Source organism: Phyllobates terribilis, unplaced genomic scaffold (genome assembly GCF_046119375.1).
Source record: "Phyllobates terribilis strain yellow unplaced genomic scaffold, ASM4611937v1 Scaffold_3__8_contigs__length_932513732, whole genome shotgun sequence".
Classification (NCBI taxonomy): domain Eukaryota; kingdom Metazoa; phylum Chordata; class Amphibia; order Anura; family Dendrobatidae; genus Phyllobates; species Phyllobates terribilis.
Window position 1 is genome coordinate 836551409 of NW_027362763.1, and position 20108 is coordinate 836571516.

Below are 20108 nucleotides of genomic sequence, written 5' to 3' on the forward strand. Positions count from 1 at the left end.
AGCTGTGCTGAAATCGGCTAATTAAGACAGCAGCACCCTGCTGATATACAGACCTCTTATCCATCCTATATTACTGGGAGAGACATTCCTACAAGAGAAAAATATGAAATTCTTATCAGATTGTGAACTGTATATCTGGGAAGAAATAAAGATGTGAAACGTAAATTTTGTGCAATTTTATTATCTAAAGTGAACCACTACAGTTAAAAAAAAATCACGTTCAAAGGTGTCCATGCCCTTTAAATAATTATTTAATTACTTTCTAGTAATTGATGGTATGGCTGCTACTGAATGGCACAATATATGTACTGGTAATTTCATATTTGCTGCTCCTTCTGATACCTCCTTTCTGTATTAATCCGTTTGTTTTCCTGGAGTCTCCAGACAGATGGGCTGCACATATGAGATTAGCCGTACTTAGCTGGCACTATTTTAATTTAGTGGTAACTAAGGTTTTGATGATGTGAGTGTGATAAATACTTATAGCTCCAAACAGGTGGAGGATTTTGACTTATTTGCCTATTTTGTGGCTTGAACAATACCCATAATATTATTAATCTTTGTTTTCTGCTTAGTGTTTTCTGGTTGACATTTTGCTGAAGAATGCCAGGGAGGAGCCGAATGAAGCATCAAGGTAAAATCATAACATTTTTAAGAGGTTGCACTGATACTGAGACTTTTTTTTTCCTTTCTCTTGTTTTCTCCTGATCCGAGACACACTAGGTGATTTTCCATGTCCTTTAAATAGGATGTTGACCCAAAATTTAAAAGTAGACTTATTAGTAAATTCTATTTCACAGTGAAGGTCAGGGTACTCAGGTATACACGGAGTGACATGCTCGAGTGACCTGTTCGAGTCCTCGCGGCCGCATGTTTCGTGGCTATTAGACAGGCACAAAACCTGCGAGGATTGCTCGTGTATGTCAGGCAATCCCCGCATGTTCTGTGTCTGTCTATTAGCTGTGGGGCCTTGAACATGTCACTCGAGCACCCGCGATACTCAGTGCATAGCCGAGCACTCCTGTGTTCTCTGAGAGCCGCTGCCAAACTTTTCTGGTGGTTGCTTATATCACAGACCAAAAGGCAGTCTTAAATCAGACATGCCAGATCCTCCTATCCACTGACGTCACCAGTCGGGGGTAGTCTGGGGGCCCCCATACACATTAAACTGTCTGCCAGACCCCCCAATACAGGCCCGTTGGGCTGACGTTAGTCTGAGTATGGGGACCTTAGCCTCTGGTGTCACACATAAGACACTGTAGAGGCGTACCACTCCAAGGTGTACACCTTTCTAATGTGCCCCTCTGCATAGGAAAGCGAAGAATGATAAAAAGCTTTGTTGATGCACACTGGCGTAGCTTTTATACTAATGGGACGTGACTCTTGGTATACACTGGGTACATAAGAGTTTGTTTGGCTTTGAATGTCGGGGACCTTTTTAGTGCACACGCCAGTCTGTAAAGGAGATGGTTGCACCATCATCTTATTGATTGCTGACAGATGATCGAATATTTAAAGCTTCTGATCTGCAAAAATACAGGGATATATACATGCTGATTATAGTCTGTAGATCATGCTTTTAACTCCTGCTTTTTGCTGTAAGACTCATTTAAGAATATCATTATCAGTCAATTACACCAGTTTCTTACCTTGTACTGTCTTGACTATTGATCATGATATTTTTTATGTGTTAAGGTGCATTGCAATCTGTTGTCTTGGGCTATGGATCTGTGAAGAGCTGGTAGAGAATACCAATCATCCAAAGGTTATCGATGCAATTAATGTTATTGGAGTAACACTAAAGGTAATTAATTCACTGCTCTCTTCTAAGGATATAACAGGTTGGATATATTACTGGTATCAGCTAAAAGACCATTTATAGGGGGTGATAAGAGTATTCATAAGAATACTCGTTCCTGACCATTGACCCATGTAAACATGGAGACAAACGAGCAAAACGTCCATTTATACGCTGATTGCACTGTTTATATTAGACTCCAAAACATGACCAAAAAGAGCAATACTCAAAAGAGGGGTGGATCACTGTCCAAACTTGGTCAGCACATCCCCCCCTATAAAAACCATAAACTGTCAATAAAGCATAGAAAAAATAGGAGGACTAGACAGACAACTTGGTATGAAGTGTAAAAATTCATTTTATTGAGTTGTAATATTAAAAAGGTTAGTAAAGACTGTACACAAGGTGGAAGCAAAACTGGAAACATATAACAGTTTATAGCCCTAAATATGGGCAGTTATAAAGACAGATTTTATTGTACTAGCTCCAGGTGGATCTAGAAAAATACCCTATCACACACCAGTAAAGTCATAGTCTCCCGTTATTGCACTATGCCCCAATAGCCTCAAACATTTCACAAAAGCCTGGGTGGCTAGTGAAAGACACACATAAGGGCTCAATGGCCTGTCATGTATAATAAGGGCGCAGATGCGCAGGAGAAATCAAGACAATAGTCTAAAAGGTAGGGAGGAGAAACCACATGGAGCAATGTGATATCCAGTATGCTTACCAAGGATTAAAAGGCAGGTAGGAAAAGGAATGTGCCCGACGTGCGTTTCGCGGCACAACCGTCTGCTTTCTCAAGGGCAGGAGTGCCTTTTAATCCTTGGTAAGCATACTGGATATCACATTGCTCCATGTGGTTTCTCCTCCCTACCTTTTAGACTATTGTCTTGATTTCTCCTGCGCATCTGCGCCCTTATTTTACATGACGGGCCATTGAGCCCTTATGTGTGTCTTTCACTAGCCACCCAGGCTTTTGTGAAATGTTTGAGGCTATTGGGGCATAGTGCAATAACGGGAGACTATGACTTTACTGGTGTGTGATAGGGTATTTTTCTAGATCCACCTGGAGCTAGTACAATAAAATCTGTCTTTTGAACTGCCCATATTTAGGGCCATAAACTGTTGTTATATGTTTCCAGTTTTGCTTCCACCTTGTGTACTGTCTTTACTAACCTTTTTAATATTCTAACTCAATAAAATTTATTTTTACACTTCATACCAGGTTGTCTGTCTAGTCCTCCTATTTTTTCTTGCACTGTTTATATGTACACTTTTTGTCTGCGGATTATCAATCCATGTAACTGGGTGATGTGCAAGCAACAATATGTATGGTACATGGGGTCAAAACAATTGTATTCACACTCAACGCTCCATGACCTGCAATTACTGAAGAATACGGATTTTTGTCCATATCCAATTAGGATAGGTCATCAGTAGCAGAACAGTTTTGTACCCGGTATTTCCCCCGTTCAGTTCTTTTCCAGTCTGACAGTGGCCAGATGTAAACATTGACCAGAACTAAACAGCACAGCTGCGGCTCCGCTCCTGTTCACTTCAATAGATGCTGGTTGGGGAATGAACAGAGCTTTGCAATTCACTGTTTGCATCCTGGTGCCATTGAAGTTAAAAACAGCAGATTGATGTTGGTGCCCCAAGTCAGACCAAACCAATCTGATACTGATGACCAACTTCGGAAAGGTCAGCAATATCTTAAAGGGAACCTGTCACGTCCTAATTTCTGTGTACACTGCCCCCATAGCGTTGTTAGTGATGCAATGTGCATCACTAACAAGCTGTTTTCATGAAAATCGGTGGTAGTATAATGATTTTATAACGTTTTATATACTTTCTTACCTGCTCGTATTCAGTCATAGGGGTGGGATTCTCAGATTCAGTCATGGGCGGGCACCGCGTTCAGTTAGTGCTGGCGCCGCCCATGACATTTGAATACTGCTCCTGACAAGCGCTAGGTTTGAGGGGCGCATGCGCATTTGCACACGTCGGGCCGCCGGTCCGGCGCGTGCACACTGAGGTTGTGTGATTACCAGCTTCAGTGCACACACTCTGTAATCTGTGGCTCCCGGCACTTGCGCGGTTAATATATCTTGCAGTCACCACATGCGCAGTGACACTGCAGCGGTGGCCGCACGATACATTGACCGCGCACGCGCCATGAGCCACAGATCACAGAGCGTGCGCACTGAAGCTGGTAATCACACAGCCTCAGTGCGCACACGCCGGACCGGCGGCCCGACGTGTGCAAATGCGCATGCACCCCTCAAACCTAGCGCTTGCCAGGAGCAGTATTCAAATGTCATGAGCGGCGCCAGCACTAACTGAACTCGGCGACCGCCCATGACTGAATCTGAGAATCACACCCCTGTGACTGAATACGAGCAGGTAAGATGAAGTATATAAAACGTTATAAAATCATTATACTACCACCGATTTTCAAGAAAACAGCTTGTTGGTGATGCACATTGCATCACTAACAACGCTATGGGGGCAGTGTACATAGCAACTAGTACGTGACCGGTTCCCTTTAAAGGGGATATTCGGGACTATCCAAAAAAATGTGCTTAAGTATTAACAGGCAGGTAGTTGCTAACAGCGGCAACTACCTGCCTGTTGTACCCGGTGCTGGTCATTGATCGCTCCTGCTAGAGATTCTTCTGCTCCCTCTCAACAAAGCAGGGCAGCCGGCTGTCAATCAGCATGAAACCTATAGTCCCAACTGGTCAACAGGAAAAGAAACTGCTGCTCTGTTGACATGGCGTCATAAGAAGTCTGTGCCGGCGGAGAACGCGCCAGGCACAGCAGGCAGATAGCAACTACCTGCCTGTGAGTGCTTAGGCAGATTTTTTTTTTTTTAAAGTCTCGGATATCTCCTTTAAGTTTGGAAAACCCCTTCAATATATTTTTTGTGTGCGACTATTCGATTTCATTGAGGGAGGACTCAGAATTCATATGGTATTCTGTGCTCATACTAACCTCACAGAACATCCTTTTCTCAGCGTTCTTTTTCCTCGTGTACACAGGCATCTGCCAACCATTAGTAGATGAGGCTGGTGGAAAGACACAATCTCAAAAATGATCGAGAGTATAAAAAAACGTATGATTATTCATTATATGGAGAAAAGTATTGTCTCATCTTTTAATCACTGAATTTAAGTTTTTCATTCAATGCCATTACCACAAGTGTATAACAACCAGCCCCTTGCTACGCAGTCTGCCTCTACTAACATCTTTCAAATAATCGGTCCTCCTAAAGTACTCACTGATACCAACGTGGTCCTGTAATAGGACGTCAGTATTGTAACTACTGTAGTTCGTTCATGACCTTTCTTCCATCCTAAATATTCCACCATCAGCACAGTAGTGTAACTGAGAAGTGGAATCGCTTAGGAACCACAGGAACTCAGTCACGATATGGGGACCACGTAGAGTTACAAAATGAGGTCGCCGAGTGCTCCTGTATTTTTCCATATAGTGTAGTTACATAATACAACCATGGACAAAAGTGTTGGCACCCTGGAAATTGTTTCAGAAAATGAAGTATTTCTCCCAGAAAATTGTTGCAATTACAAGTGTTGTTGTAAACATGTTTATTTCCTTTTTGTGTATTGGAACTACACAAAAAACGAGAAAACAAGGCAAGTTGGATATAATTTTAACATAAAACCCCAAAAATGAACAGGACAAAATAGTTGGCACCTTTCCAAAAATCTGGGTAAACAACATTGTTTCAATCATGTGATGCTCTTTCAAACTCACCTGTGGCAAGTAACAGGTGTGGGCAATATGAAAATCACACCTGAAACCAGGTAAAAATGGGAGAAGTTGACTTAATCTTTGCATTGAGTGTCTGTGTGTGCCACACTAAGCATTGAGAACAGAAAGCGGGGAAGAGAACTGTGTGAGGACTTGAGAATCAAAATTGTTGAAAAATGTCAACAATCTCAATGTTACAAGTCCATCTTCAGAGACCTTGATGTTCCTTTTGTCCACGGTTTGCAACATAATCAAGAAGTTTACACACCATGGCAACGACCTAGAAAAATTCAAAGGTTGCAACGCAGGATCGTCTGGTGGATAAGCAGCCCCAATCAAGTTCCAAAGAAATTAAAGCTGTCCTGCAGGGTCAGGGTGCATCAGTGTCAGCACAAACTATCCATCAACATTTGAATGAAATGAAACTCTATGGTGGGAGACCCAGGACCTCACTGCTGACACAGACACATAAAAAAGCTAGACTGCATTTTGACAAAATGTACGTGAGTAAGCCAACATCCTTCTGGTAGAGTCTCTTGTGAACAGATGAGATCAAGGTAGAGCTTTTTGGTAAAGCACATTATTCTACTGTTTAGTAAAAATGGAGTGAGGTCTACAAAGAAAAGAACTTGGTACCTACAGTAAAATATGGTGGAGGATAAAAAAATGTTTCGGGGTTGTTTTGCTGTCTCTGGCACTGGGTGCCTTGACTGTGTTAAGGCATCATGAAATCTAAAGATTACCAAAAGATTTTGGGTCACAATGTAGTGGCCAGTGTCAGAAAGCTGTTTTTGCGTCCTAGGTCTTCCAGCAGGGCAATGACCCCAAACATACTTCAAAACTATCCAGTGCTTTTGTTTCCATCCATTTCTGGGTGCTTGTTGAAGTGGCCCACAAAGAGTCTGGATCTAAATCTCATTAAACAACTGTGGAGTGATGTTAAAATTGCTGTTGGGAGATGGCGCTCTTCCAATATGAGAGACCTGGAGCAGTTTGCAAAAGAAGAGTGGGCCAAAATTCCAGTTGAGAAGTGTAAGAAGCTTGTTGATGGTTATAAGAAGCGATTGATTGCAGTTATTTATTCCAAAGAGTGTGCAACCAAATATTAAGTGAGGGTCCAGCACATTTTTGGGGGTTTATGTGAAATTATGTCCAATTTGCCTTTTTTTTTCCCCTTTATATTTTTGTGTCGTTTCAATATACACAAAGGAAATAAACATGTGTGATTGCAATAATTTTTTGGAACAATTTCAAGGGTACCAAAAATTTCTGCCTTGACTGTATGTATTAATATATACATATTAATATGTAATATGTGACTATATAATATTTTTAAATTGTTGTGGGTGTTGACATAAAATCATGTTTTTTTTTTTGTTTTTTTTTTATATGTGCCACTTTATATGCCACTTTGTTCAATACTGGGGTCCCAGATGGTAGACACCTATTACCATAATGTTGTGACATGTATTATTTTAAGAGGGAATACTCATACCCCCTCTTATTAAGTTGTGAATTAATATGATTTTTACTTAGGTTAGTGGTTACCTTTATTTAATAAATCTGCAATAGATATGTTTTCCTTTATTCTAGATACCCTGATATGCAGTTTGATCAAAGTTTCATATTTTTATCTTATGGAGTGTCTCTCCAAGTAATATAGGCTGGATATGAGATCTGTGTGTATCCAGGGTGCTGCCTCCTGTCATGTATCAGCACAGCTTTTATCCTGCACATATTTATTTTTTATGCACCTTTCCCCTTTTTCTACAGCCTGTTTTTCTACCCTCCCTGAGACTGTAAATATGTTCTCTTTCTCCACAGAGATGTGTGTGCAACTGTCTCCTATTCTCTGCTGTAATTTCTAATACACACACAATGGGGGTGTGGTGCAAAAGAGAACCATAAGAGATTCTGGATTTGTATCTGTTTAGCTAAAGCATTTTGCTTACGACATTTGCAGCAGCAAAATTGCGATTTTTTTATTTATTTATTTATTTATTTATTTATTTATTTTAGAAAGATGATTAAAGGGAACCTGTCAGGCGAATAATGCTGCGCAAACTTTGTGCAGCATGAATCAGGGCCCATTTGCACAATTGGAGCAAGGTATCTTTTTTTCTGAAATGCTTCTGTGTGTTAGAGAAAACACAGAATAAAGATTTAGCCACAGACCATAGGAAAAGATGAGACCATTCCGACACTGCCCCCTGCTGGCTTCTCCCCACATCACTTTTGGAGATTGACAGGTCTGTCCTACGTGTGTACATCAGGAGAGACCTGTCAATCAACTAGAGCTGGGCAGGCAGAAGCCGGCAGGGGCAGCTTTTCTCTGAAACACCAGGGCTATCGTGCAGCCTGGATCTGATTAATGCTCCCAAGGTTTTGCAAGCATGAGTTGACAGACAGGTTCCCTTTAACTTTGCATTTACGAAGCGAATGAAAAATAAAAATATTTCCAAAGATGTGCAAATCTGTTAAAGTAATACTATATCTTCTTCAACTTTGAACTGTAAAGGGGTTTTACCAAAATAATCCAATAAATAAGACAGGAAGTGATCAGGTTATGCAGGTAAACCTGCAATAGAAATAATAGGCATTTTTGAAGATAAATTACATTTGAAAATGTGTTTCTTCCAAAATCTCTTACGCTGAATGGATTTATTATCGGGATAAAATCCCCTTTAATCTAGTCTCATTTACAGTACGAGCTGCAGCATCTTTTTCCCGTGTACCATTCTCATTTGTTTTTAGCACTTGTCTTTCTTTATTAAATGTGTCAGGTGAATGTAGGCTGTGAAGTATCCTAATAAATAGTTTTAATAAGGACTTGGGAAGCCCGCTGTAATTTGGACTTCTCTACTTCAAATTAAAGAACAATTTGTTTTTTGATAGTATTTGAGTAAAATATGTTCTAGTTATGGGAGGCTACAGTTTATGCTTGTTGCTTGCTATTTTTTCTTTTTGGTTCTCCCTGCCATAACAAACAGATAACGGCAGGTTTGTGGATCTGTCATATCCTTTCCTGTTAGCAGGAACTACTGCTTTCTAGCTCTGCTGGTTTTCAGCACCATGGACAGCTCAAGTCATATTGTCAATGCCAGTTGTGTACAGGGCAGGCATCTAGCAGCCGCCCATCTTCTTAACTGTACATTTGTATGGGGTGAAGGGTGGAGTAAAAACTAGAAATAAAAGGGGTATATATTTGTATTTTACTATAAATTACTTACGTGTTAGTTTGATAAATTCACCTTAAATTCCTATTACTGCAGCTATACCTGTTTTACTCCACAGTGGACAGTGAAAAGCTCATGGCTGTTGGGAGCACTATATACTTAGGGTAGCTGTGGATAGTGAAAACCTGATGGCTGTTGGGAGCACTATTTACTTAGGGTAGCTGTGGACAGTGAAAAGCTGATGGCTGTTGGGAGCACTATATACTTAGGGTAGCTGTGGATAGTGAAAACCTGATGGCTGTTGGGAGCACTATATACTTAGGGTAGCTGTGGATAGTGAAAACCTGATGGCTGTTGGGAGCACTATTTACTTAGGGTAGCTGTGGATAGTGAAAAGCTGATGGCTGTTGGGAGCACTATTTACTTAGGGTAGCTGTGGATAGTGAAAAGCTGATGGCTGTTGGGAGCACTATTTACTTAGGGTAGCTGCGGACAGTGAAAAGGTAATGGCTGTTGGGAGCACTATTTACTTAGGGTAGCTGTGGACAGTGAAAAGGTAATGGCTGTTGGGAGCACTATTTACTTAGGGTAGCTGTGGACAGTGAAAACCTGATGGCTGTTGGGAGCACTATTTACTTAGGGTAGCTGTGGATAGTGAAAAGCGGATGGCTGTTGGGAGCACTATTTACTTAGGGTAGCTGTGGATAGTGAAAAGCTGATGGCTGTTGGGAGCACTATTTACTTAGGGTAGCTGTGGACAGTGAAAAGGTAATGGCTGTTGGGAGCACTATATACTTAGGGTAGCTGTGGACAGTGAAAACCTGATGGCTGTTGGGAGCACTATTTACTTAGGGTAGCTGTGGATAGTGAAAAGGTAATGGCTGTTGGGAGCACTATTTACTTAGGGTAGCTGACACTTTTTTTAATCAAATCTGTTTAACTGTGTTCACATTTTATTTCATGGTTTTACTTTCTCTACAGTTTTCCAACAAAACAGTCGCCCAGGTGGCCTGTGATGTGCTTCAGCTTTTAGTTTCCTATTGGCGAGAACTTCAGAACTCCGATTTGCCATTGTGTAGAAAGATCACAGAGGTGGGTTATTTCTGTATATTCGGGAATTAAGAGATTCATGTGTTACAGGGGTATAATGGTTTCTGCCAATGAAACTTATCCATTGTATAAAACATTATGCAGTTTCCTGATCTATTTTGTGCATTAATTCCCTAACTTGCTGTCATTACATTGTAATGATTATTTCTTTCTAAGGACTAAAATGCTTAGTTATGAGACAAAGCTCTAATGACTGTAATGTATTGAACTTTGTGCGATTATTATATAACTAGGACAGATATTCATCCACTGGATAAAAGTGGGTTAATGGATACCTGCCGAATCACGGAGAATTGATACAAAAAGTATATTAGAAAATGACATACTGAATGTTTTATTTACTGAAATCAGAATGTCCCTTTTACTGTAAAGCTGTGATTCCATTTCACTGTTAGAATATGCCAGTTTGCCCAGAGACTTCAATAACCAAAGCTATTCCTCAAAAGTGCCCTTTTGGTCATCCCTAACTCTCAAGAGTGCCCTTTTCGTCATACCTTTTGGCCGGTGTTCTTTTCTTTTTTTTTTTATTATCTCCACTTGCCTCTAATCTCTACTAAATTCAAGTTCCCGACTGTCTTTTAACATGACTCTGCTCAAGCCTGCCTGGGCATAACCACTCCAACAGCATAGTTGCAAGCACAGTGGTAGTTGACCGAATCGCTGTCGTATTACTGCAACATCAGGGCTTATCTTTTTGTGAAATGTGACACTTTTGACTTTTGATATGCACACGTTTGAAAGTGAGAAAACAAAGGATTCAGAATAATATCTTGAACAATGGGCAGCGACTGATACAATGGTATTTATCAGGGTGAAATGCAAGATTCTACATCTGGGCAAGAAAAATGAAAATAACATTTTACAGAATGGGAGGAATAGAACTAAGCTACAGCACATGTGAAAAAGACTTGGGTATATTAAGAGATCACAGACTGCACATGAATCAACAGTGTGATGCAGCAGCAAAAAAGGCAAATACAGTTCTGGGATGTATTAAGAGAAGAATAGAATCTAGATCACACAAAGTAATTATCCCCCCTCTACTCCTCCTTGGTCAGACCTCATCTGGAATACTGTGTCCAGTTCTGGACATCACATTTTAAAAAACAGACATTGAAAAACTGGAGCAAGTTCAGAGAAGAGCTACCAGGATGGTGAGCAGACTGCAAACTATGTCCTACGAGGATCGGTTAAAGGATCTGGGAATGTTTTGCTTCCAAAAAAGAGGGCTAAGAGGAGACTTAATAGCTATCTACAAATATCTGAAGGGCTTGTCACAGTGTAGAGCAGGGGTCTCAAACACGTGGCCCGCGGGCCTCATGCGGCCCCTCCGGCTGCTTCATGCGGCACGCAGGCACATAGACCCCATAACGATCGCGGCTCTCTCCAGCAGCTGCCGACATCAGCGCTGTAATGCAGTGTATTGCCGCGCAGAGACTGGCTCTCTGCACAGCAATACCAGTGTCAGCCGCCGGCCTATCAGAGGCCAGCAGCTGACATCTGCGTCCCAGCGCAGCGGCGTATGACGTCACTGCCATGCTCAGATGTCAGCTGCTGACCTCTGATAGGCCGGCGGCTGACACTGGGACACTGGTATTGCTGTGCAGAGAGCCGGTCTCTGCGTGGCAATACACTGCATTACAGCGCTGATGTCCGCGGCTGCTGGAGAGAGCCGCTATCGTTACGGGGTCTGTGCCTGCGGGCCACAGGTGCAGAAAGGACGCCGAGGGAACGGAGGACAGGTGAGAATAATCTTCTTTTTTTTTTTCTGTCTTGTCTATGTGAAATACCTGGGGAGGGAACCTGTGCACAGTATATGGGGGGGGGGGGGGACCTGTGCACAGTTCATTGGGGGGGGAGGGAACCTGTGCATAGTATATGGGGGGGAGGGAACCTGTGCACAGTATATGTTGGGGGGGTGACCTGTGCGCAGTATATGGGGGGGGAGGGAACCTGTGCGCAGTATATGGGGGGGTGACCTGTGCGCAGTATGGCGAGGGGTGGACCTGGCTGGGGGACGTGTCTGCAATATGGCGAACTGGCTGGGGGACGTGTCTGCAATATGGCGACCTGGATTGGGGACGTGTCTGCAATATGGCTACCTGGATTGGGGACGTTTCTGCAATATGGCGACCTGGATGGGGGACGTGTCTGCAATATGGCGACCTGGATGGGGGACGTGTCTGCAATATGGCGACCTGGATGGGGGACGTGTCTGCAATATGGCGACCTGGATGGGGGACGTGTCTGCAATATGGCGACCTGGATGGGGGACGTGTCTGTAATATGGCGACCTGGATGGGGGACGTGTCTGCAATATGGCGACCTGGATGGGGGACGTGTCTGCAATATGGCGACCTGGATGGGGGACGTGTCTGCAATATGGCGACCTGGATGGGGGACGTGTCTGCAATATGGCGACCTGGATGGGGGACGTGTCTGCAATATGGGGACCTGGATGGGGGACGTGTCTGCAATATGGGGACCTGGATGGGGGACGTGTCTGCAATATGGGGACCTGGATGGGGGACGTGTCTGCAATATGGGGACCTGGATGGGGGACGTGTCTGCAATATGGGGACCTGGATGGGGGACGTGTCTGCAATATGGGGACCTGGATGGGGGACGTGTCTGCAATATGGGGACCTGTTCAAAAGGTGTATAGAAAAAAAAAATGGTATCCCTAAAAATGTCACTTTGTCCTGCAAATAATGCGGCCCCCCCAAATTAAATGTTTTTCCGTGTGCGGCCCATATACCCAGCTGAGTTTGAGACCCCTGGTGTAGAGGGATCATCCTTATTCTCATTTGCACATGGAAACATGAGAAGCAATGGAATGAAACTGAATGGGAAAAGATACAGATTAGATATTAGAAAAATCTTTTTGACAGTGAGGGTGATCAATGAGTGGAACAGGCGGCCATGAGAGGTGGTGAGTTCTCCTTCAATGGAAGTCTTCAGAGGCTGGACAGACATCTGTCTGAGATGGTTTAGTGAATCCTGAATTGAGCAAACGGTTGGATGCGATGACCCTGGAGGTCCCTTCCGACTCCTAACATTCTAGGATTCTATGAAATATGCAAGGAAAAAAATCTCACTCACTTTGCTGGTACTGTAAAAAGCTGCATCTTTTTGACTGGACAAAATGCTGCAAAAACGCAGCATGTGAAAAAACCCTAAGGCCAGTCACAAAGTGTTACGTGAAGGTTTAATCTTTTAAATAGAGGCTGCACTGTGTAATATATTCGTTGCTTAAGTAGTCACATTTCAAATTTTTCCATTATACAGTAAATTTCATTTGTCAGCAATTTGTTTTCCAATTTCTCTTGTAGATTTTGGTAGCAACTATTTCGTTCCTTCTGCCAAGTGCAGAGAACTCGTCAGTGGAAGCAGATAAAAAGGTAAATGTCTCCCTGTAGCAATGTCTGGCATGGCTGTATTCATTACAGTAATACATATTCAGAGTCCTGCTATTATGTGCCGGGGGTAGACCTAGGCCTGAAGAAGGCGAATAACACTTCTTGATGTATAAACTGTTTAATTGGTAATGGTTCACCATAACATGAAGTTACGCACACTCTTGATGATCCTTATTTTTGTTTTTCTGTAAACCTGTAGAGAATTCAAAAGTGATAGTGGATAAGTGCACCTAAGCCATATCTGATACATTTCTTGATAGAAATCAGACAAAAATCTACATTTCTGGTTTTATTATGTCAGTGTTAAAGTAAATGCAACCTTTCAAAGTGAAATTGCAATCACACTGGCAGTCAGTCATAGTGATGCTATTATGATGGTTTTGGGGGTCTCATGGGGTCTCTAGACTTGAACTTTTTATTTTAAAGGAATAAAAAATGTGTATCTGTTGTAGAAAATTCTTCAAGGGGCTCTCTCTTTTTTTGAATGGATAAAAACCAGTGAACTGTTAATATAAATAAAATAGAATACATTTTCAATAGGGTTTATTTAAAAATGTTGAACGGCTCAGCTTTTGCAGTCTTTAGGTAACAGTAAATCCATTAGTGAGCTACTCTGGTGCGTTTGTAATTCTTTTTTTTTTTGCCTGGAGTCATCTAAGCTGGTTAAAACTGTATGTATCAATTTTGAGTAGCTATAGTTGTAGTGGTATTCCAGGACCAGAACATTATTAGGATGGATCACGAGTATCAGATCGTTAGTGTGTTTCCTTACTGCTTCTTAGTAGTGCTGATGTAGGTGCAGCTCTGAAGTCCTCTCGATGTTGTTTGACTTCGGTTTAGATGGCTGTTAATTGGAATATCTTGCTTAGGGTAGTAAAGGTGGTGAAGGTAATAAATCTGGGCAAAATGAATTCCGTTACATTGCAGGCAATAATTTCAAGCATTTGTCATTGTCGTCTGAGTACGTCCCATGTTGGTGGTTTGTGGGTTTTTTTTTTGTTTGTTTGTTTTTTAAATAAATGCTTGCATTTAAAATTGTGAAATCCATATTGCCTTTGTGAGATTATTATTTTGTTTTGCAGTTTATAGTGTCTTTGTTGCTTTGCCTCTTGGATTGGTGCATGGCTCTTCCCCTCCAGACATTACTCGAGCCTATATCTACATCTCCCCTTGAAGACCCAAATACAGCAAAACCTTCTCTCCTTGACTATATTTACAGGGTATGTATATTGAATGCTATGATGTTCTGTTCCCAGCTCCAGTTCTTCCTTACACAGGGACAATGTGATTACAGCCAGAGGCGCTGCACAGTGGGGTCACCCTGTTCTTCACTCCTAATGAGGGTCAAATGGAGGTTTGTGTCATTTGTATGATTTGTGTATTACGGTGTAACACAAAAACTGCTGAGCTGTTATGACTCTAAAAATGTTTGCAGTGTGGACGTTTTTATTTTTAAAGTTCTTTTATAGCCACCTTATAAATAAAGTAACAATATTCCATGTAGTAAAATTTCGTACACTTTTACATAAATTCTGGAATAACAAGGTCTCTCTGCCCCTCCGGGTGCTTAAGACCAAACTTTTTTTTTTTTTCTCCATTTTAATTTGTTTCTGTTGGTCTTATTGTAGGGTCATTACAAACATGATACCAGAGTTATTTTTTTCTGTATTTTTACATATTATAGATTTTTTAATGGGGGAATTTTTTTGTTTAAACATACGCAGTATTGATGAAGGGTCAGCTAGAGTCAAAACATCACTTCTTTTTTATGGTGCTTAATGAATAAAGACGATTTATCTTTGATACATTACATTTATTGGAGTACTGTGGTTTCCTCTACTCTATAATGCACCACAATACTTCTGCATTGCAGTGTATTGTATCTGTCAGCACAAAGTTGATGGGGTTCCTGTTAGACCCTGTAGGAGTAGTAAGATCACACAGGCAATGCTACGGTGTCCATGAGAACACAATGACCTAAAGTGGGGAAAATAAGTATTTGATACACTGCAGACGAATGAGTGAAGAGGTCTGTAATTTTTATCGTAGGTACACTTCACCTATGAGAGACAGAATCTAAAATAAAATCCAGAAAATCACATTGTATGATTTTTACATAACTAATTTGCATTTTATTGCATGAAATAAGTATTTGATACAATATAAAAACAAAACGTAATATTTGGTACAGAAACATTCAGATCTTTCAGGTTTCGGGGCTGTCACTGGGCAACATGGAGTTTCAGCTCCCTCCAAAGATTTTCTATTGGGTTCAGGTCTGGAGACTGGACTCCAGGACCTTGAAATGCTTCTTATGGAGCCACTCCTTATTTCCCCTGGCTGTGTATTTCAAGCCATTGTCATACTGGAAGACCCAGCCACGACCCGTCTTCAATGTGCTTACTGAGGGAAGGAGGTTGTTGGCCAAAATCTCACGATACATGACCCCATTCATCCTTCCTTCAATACAGTGCAGTTGTCCTGTCCCCTTTCTAACAAAGCACCCCCAGAGTATGATGTTTCCCCCACCATGCTTCACAGTTGGGACGGTGTTCTTGGAGTTGTACTCATCCTTTTTCTTCTTCCAAACACGGGGAGTGGAGTTGATACCAAAAAGTTCTATTTTGGCCTCATCTGACCACGTGACCTTCTCCCATGCCTCCTCCTGATTATCGGATTATCCAAATGGTCATTGGCTAACTTCAAACGGGCCTGGGCATGTGCTGTCGTGAGCAGGGGGACCTTGCGTGCCCTGCAGGATTTTAATCCATGACGGCGTAGTGCGTTACTAACGGTAATGTTTGAGACTGTGACCCTTTCCTCCTGTGTCATTCTTAGCTGATTTCTGACCTTTCTCATCCTTACCCCATGAGGCGAGATCTTGCGTGGAGCCCCAGACCGAGGAAGATTGACAGTCATCTTGTGTTTTGTCCAATTTCTAATAATTGTGCCAACAGTTGTTGTCTTCTAATCAAGCTGCTTGCCTATTGTCCCGTAGCCCATCCCAGCCTTGTGCAGGGCTACAATTTTGTCCCTGATGTCTTTAGACAGCTCTTTGGTCTTGGCCATGGTGGAGAGGTCACAGTGAGATTGATTGTGTGGACAGGTGTCTTTTATACAGGTAACGAGTTCAAACATGTGCAATTAATACAGGTAATGAGTGCAGAGTAGGAGGGCTTCTTAAAGAAAAACTAATAGGTCTGCAAGAGCCAGAATTCTTGCTTGTTGGTAGGTGATCAAATAATTAATTCATGCAATAAAATGCAATTTAATTATTTAAAAATCATACAATGTGATTCTCTGGTTGGTTGTTATTTTTAGATTCTGTCTCTCACAGTTGAAGTGTATCTATGAAACAAAATTGCAGACCTCTCCAATCTTTGCAGGTGGAAACACTTGGAAAATCAGCAGCGTATCAAATACTTATTTTCCCCACTCTATATGTATGCCATCCCGTCGCCATTCTATGCTGCAGGCAACATAGGATTGATGGCTGCTTATAGAAAAGCCTATAAAATGTAATTGAAAGCCCTTTCAGGTAAATGACTAAGAAAAAAAAAATGACAAAAAATCTGCTGCGAGATTTGTGTTTTCTCTGCTCAGTTTTTTGCTTCTCTTGTGAAATTCACATTTATCTTGCAGTCTGGAGCTCAAAACAAAGGCCAGGTAGCTGTTAGGCTTTCTGGTCAATCAATCAAATGCTAAATTAAATCAATATTAATGTAAATGATTTATTAATTGTTGGGTTTTGTAATTTTCTTCTGATCATCTACATTTGAAGGTTCTGCACTGTTGTGTGTGTGGCTCTAACACATACACTCAGCAAAGCCAATATATCCTGAGCCTGGCCGACCTCTCCTCCATGGAATATGATCCATTCCTATCATTAAAGAACGTAAAGACTTCGGAGCCGCCACCTTCTTTTTCCTCATCTGACTTCAACAACCTCCTGACAGTGGCAGAAGGTAAGAGACAGCGGCGCGGTGATTGTAAATGTCACTGATGAGACGATTCCATCCGGCATGAAAACAAACACATAAATAACCACGCTCCGCGTTCTCTGAAGAGAGAATACATTCAGTACAGGCTCCCCTCCGACTAAATTCACAGAACTGGATTTAGAAGTAATTACAGACAATGCTGATGGCTTTGTAAAAAAATTTAACATAATGAAGAAGGTAGAATGTAATTGAGTGCATTTATGTATTCTGGCACCGGATGCTGAAGGGAACACTGGTTGGCTGTGTTCGGAGCTATAGTTTGCAGCGTATTAGAGCTAAATAATGTTTGTGACATGTTGATAAAATGTCATCATTTTTCAGTAAACATATTTTGGAGTAATTTTGCACATTCAAAGCAAACTTATTGAGATTAGTATTTTTAAATGGCTTTTTATGTTCATAATTGTCATCATACAAGCAGCTATTTTATTAGCTCCTCTCAATTAAAAGGGTAGAATTCTTAAAGGGGTTGTCTCATGCTTTTTCTTCAGGAGCACACTGCCCCCCTCTCCCCTCCAGACTCTCGGCTACCTGCCTGCCGGGGGAGTGAAGCACTCCTAATGATTGACATTTTGGACTAGTCGCACAGTTGAGCCGCTATCCCAATCTGTGCGCTTTCCGATGCTGCAAGCAGAGGCATGGCAAGTTTCGGAGCAGCTCTAGGAAACTCTATAGCAAAGTGCTTGCAATCGCTCCATTCATTGTCCAGGAAACCGGCCACCTTTGCTAGACTGCAGTGATGGCCAGTGACATGCAGAAAGTAGAAAATGATAACATTAAAAATCACTCCAAAAGGAGTTTTAATTGCGAAGTTACTTATTTTTAGAAACACTTTTACTTTTTTTTCCCATTTGATAAGATGAGACAAGGAACTTATCTTAAAAAATGACATACTAGTTAAGTCAGTTTCTTAGTATTTTTATTTCCTCTGACTTTGCTAACTCTGTCCCAGTCTACACAGCAAAGCTGACAATCAAGCTGCAAAAAAAAAAACACTAGAAAAAAACTAAAGTGTTTTTGTAGCTTGATTGCCATCTTTGCTTGCTAACTCTGTCCCAGTCTACAAAGAGCAGAGGAAATAACAATAGAGGATAACTTTCCAGCTAGAGGTCTAGATAAGGGAGAACAGTAAGACTCTGCACACATCTAATGCTCTGTATGCCTTCACTGAGTGAGGAGCTGCACAACATCACTTCCTGAAGACTGCAATCTCTGGCAATTAAAGAGGTTGTCCTACCACTTAATATTTAATTTATTTTTTTTTTTTTTTAAAAAAAAAAAAAAAACCGCTAAGAATAATATGATTTTAGTAATCCAGCCTTTTTTTGCTCCCACACCACTCCCTTTCTTTTCTATTGATTTTTGGGTCTCCCTTTATGTTATGTTTTGTCCAGACAAACGACATGTGACTGCTACATTGGTAAGGGCAGTGATGCGTCGGTTCAGTATTTATTTTCTTAAAAAAAAAAAAAGCAATGAAGTCGCCGCACTACCTCTTTAATTCCCATTCATAACAGCTGCCATAAAGCAAGCACCCTGCCTCACGGACTGTTCAGAAAATAAAGGAAGTGGGTCTCCACAAAAAAAAAAAAATAATAATTCTCTTCTCTTATACTTTTACTTAATTGAACTAAGATGTGATATTTATTGTTATCCACTATATATAATATTTACCTTGTTTTTCCATCTTTTAGAAAAGAAAAGGCGGAATATGGAGCTCATACCTCTAACTGCGCGGATGGTCATGACCCAACTCGTCAACCATCTTGGACACTATCCTCTGAGCGGGGGCCCAGCTATTTTACATAGTCTAATCAGTGAGAACCAGGATAACCCATTTGTGGAAGCAACTGAGCTTTCAAATGACGTATTCCGAAGCCCTAACTTGCAACTTTTTGTATTTAACGATAGTGCTCTTATTTCTTACCTGCAAATCCCTCCAGCAAATTCCTTTGGAAGAGACCAGGCCACTGGGGTCCCCGGCGATGTACGCATAATTGTCCGAGATATCTCAGGGAAATATTCTTGGGATGGTGGGATCATGTATGGTCCATTAGAATGTCCCACAGAGGCCCCGAAACAAAGAAAACTACAACATGGACAATGGGATTGTAGTGATCCAAGCTTGACGCAGTCAGATTCATTTGAGGGAGATGACTTTGATGCCCTTGATTTATTACTGGAAAAGCTTGGCAGCACGAGTCCAGAGTGCCTACAACATCAGGAGCGAAGGCTGAATGAGCCGGCTTTACCGCCTGTTGGAATGAGCAAAGAACAAGAAGCCGAAATCATACAGGCAATCACAAGACAAAGTGCCAGTGAGGCTGAGCACATCGAGAAATGTAATAGTGACCCTAGTGTGAAGGTTTCATTCCAGGAGGAACCCAGCACTGCTGAGCCGCAAGCACCTTTTTATTTCTGTAGACTGTTGTTGAATGACCTAGGAATGAACTCCTGGGAGAAACGGTACGTTTAAGGCCCTTTTCTTTATTGATTTTATTCCAAAAAGTTGCCCAAAAGTTTCCCCTTTAGGAAAGTGGACCCCAGAAGCTCGAAATGGCAAAAACAGAGCAGGTACTCTCCTTTCCCAGGTCCTGCGCCAGCTGCCCACCGTTTCTCAACTCAATGTGTTTTGGCTCCAGCAGTGACATCACGCAGATGGTGCACATCATCATTGTTGCCAATCTCTGAGCTCAGCGGCCGTGCCAAGGTAAAATGCATGAGCCACAGAGTTGAGTGATTGGCTCCAGTGGTGTTGCGCACTGCTGACATAACAGCATAACAAAAACACTGAGATCTGAGCAACGGGGGAGACCTGCCACTGGAC

General features: G+C 41.7%; 1 protein-coding gene across 3 annotated transcripts in view; it reads left to right on the forward strand.

Annotated features, from left to right (window-relative positions):
- Window positions 1–20108, forward strand: part of RALGAPA2 (Ral GTPase activating protein catalytic subunit alpha 2) — a 330418-nt gene that overhangs the window by 164473 nt on the left and 145837 nt on the right. For all 3 annotated transcript variants that reach the window (XM_073672456.1, XM_073672457.1, XM_073672458.1), the window contains 7 exons: window positions 576–634; window positions 1696–1804; window positions 9733–9843; window positions 13194–13262; window positions 14363–14500; window positions 17062–17245; window positions 18976–19747. In XM_073672456.1, coding sequence (XP_073528557.1) covers window positions 576–634; window positions 1696–1804; window positions 9733–9843; window positions 13194–13262; window positions 14363–14500; window positions 17062–17245; window positions 18976–19747 — 1442 coding nt within the window. The remainder of the gene's footprint in view (window positions 1–575; window positions 635–1695; window positions 1805–9732; window positions 9844–13193; window positions 13263–14362; window positions 14501–17061; window positions 17246–18975; window positions 19748–20108) is intronic.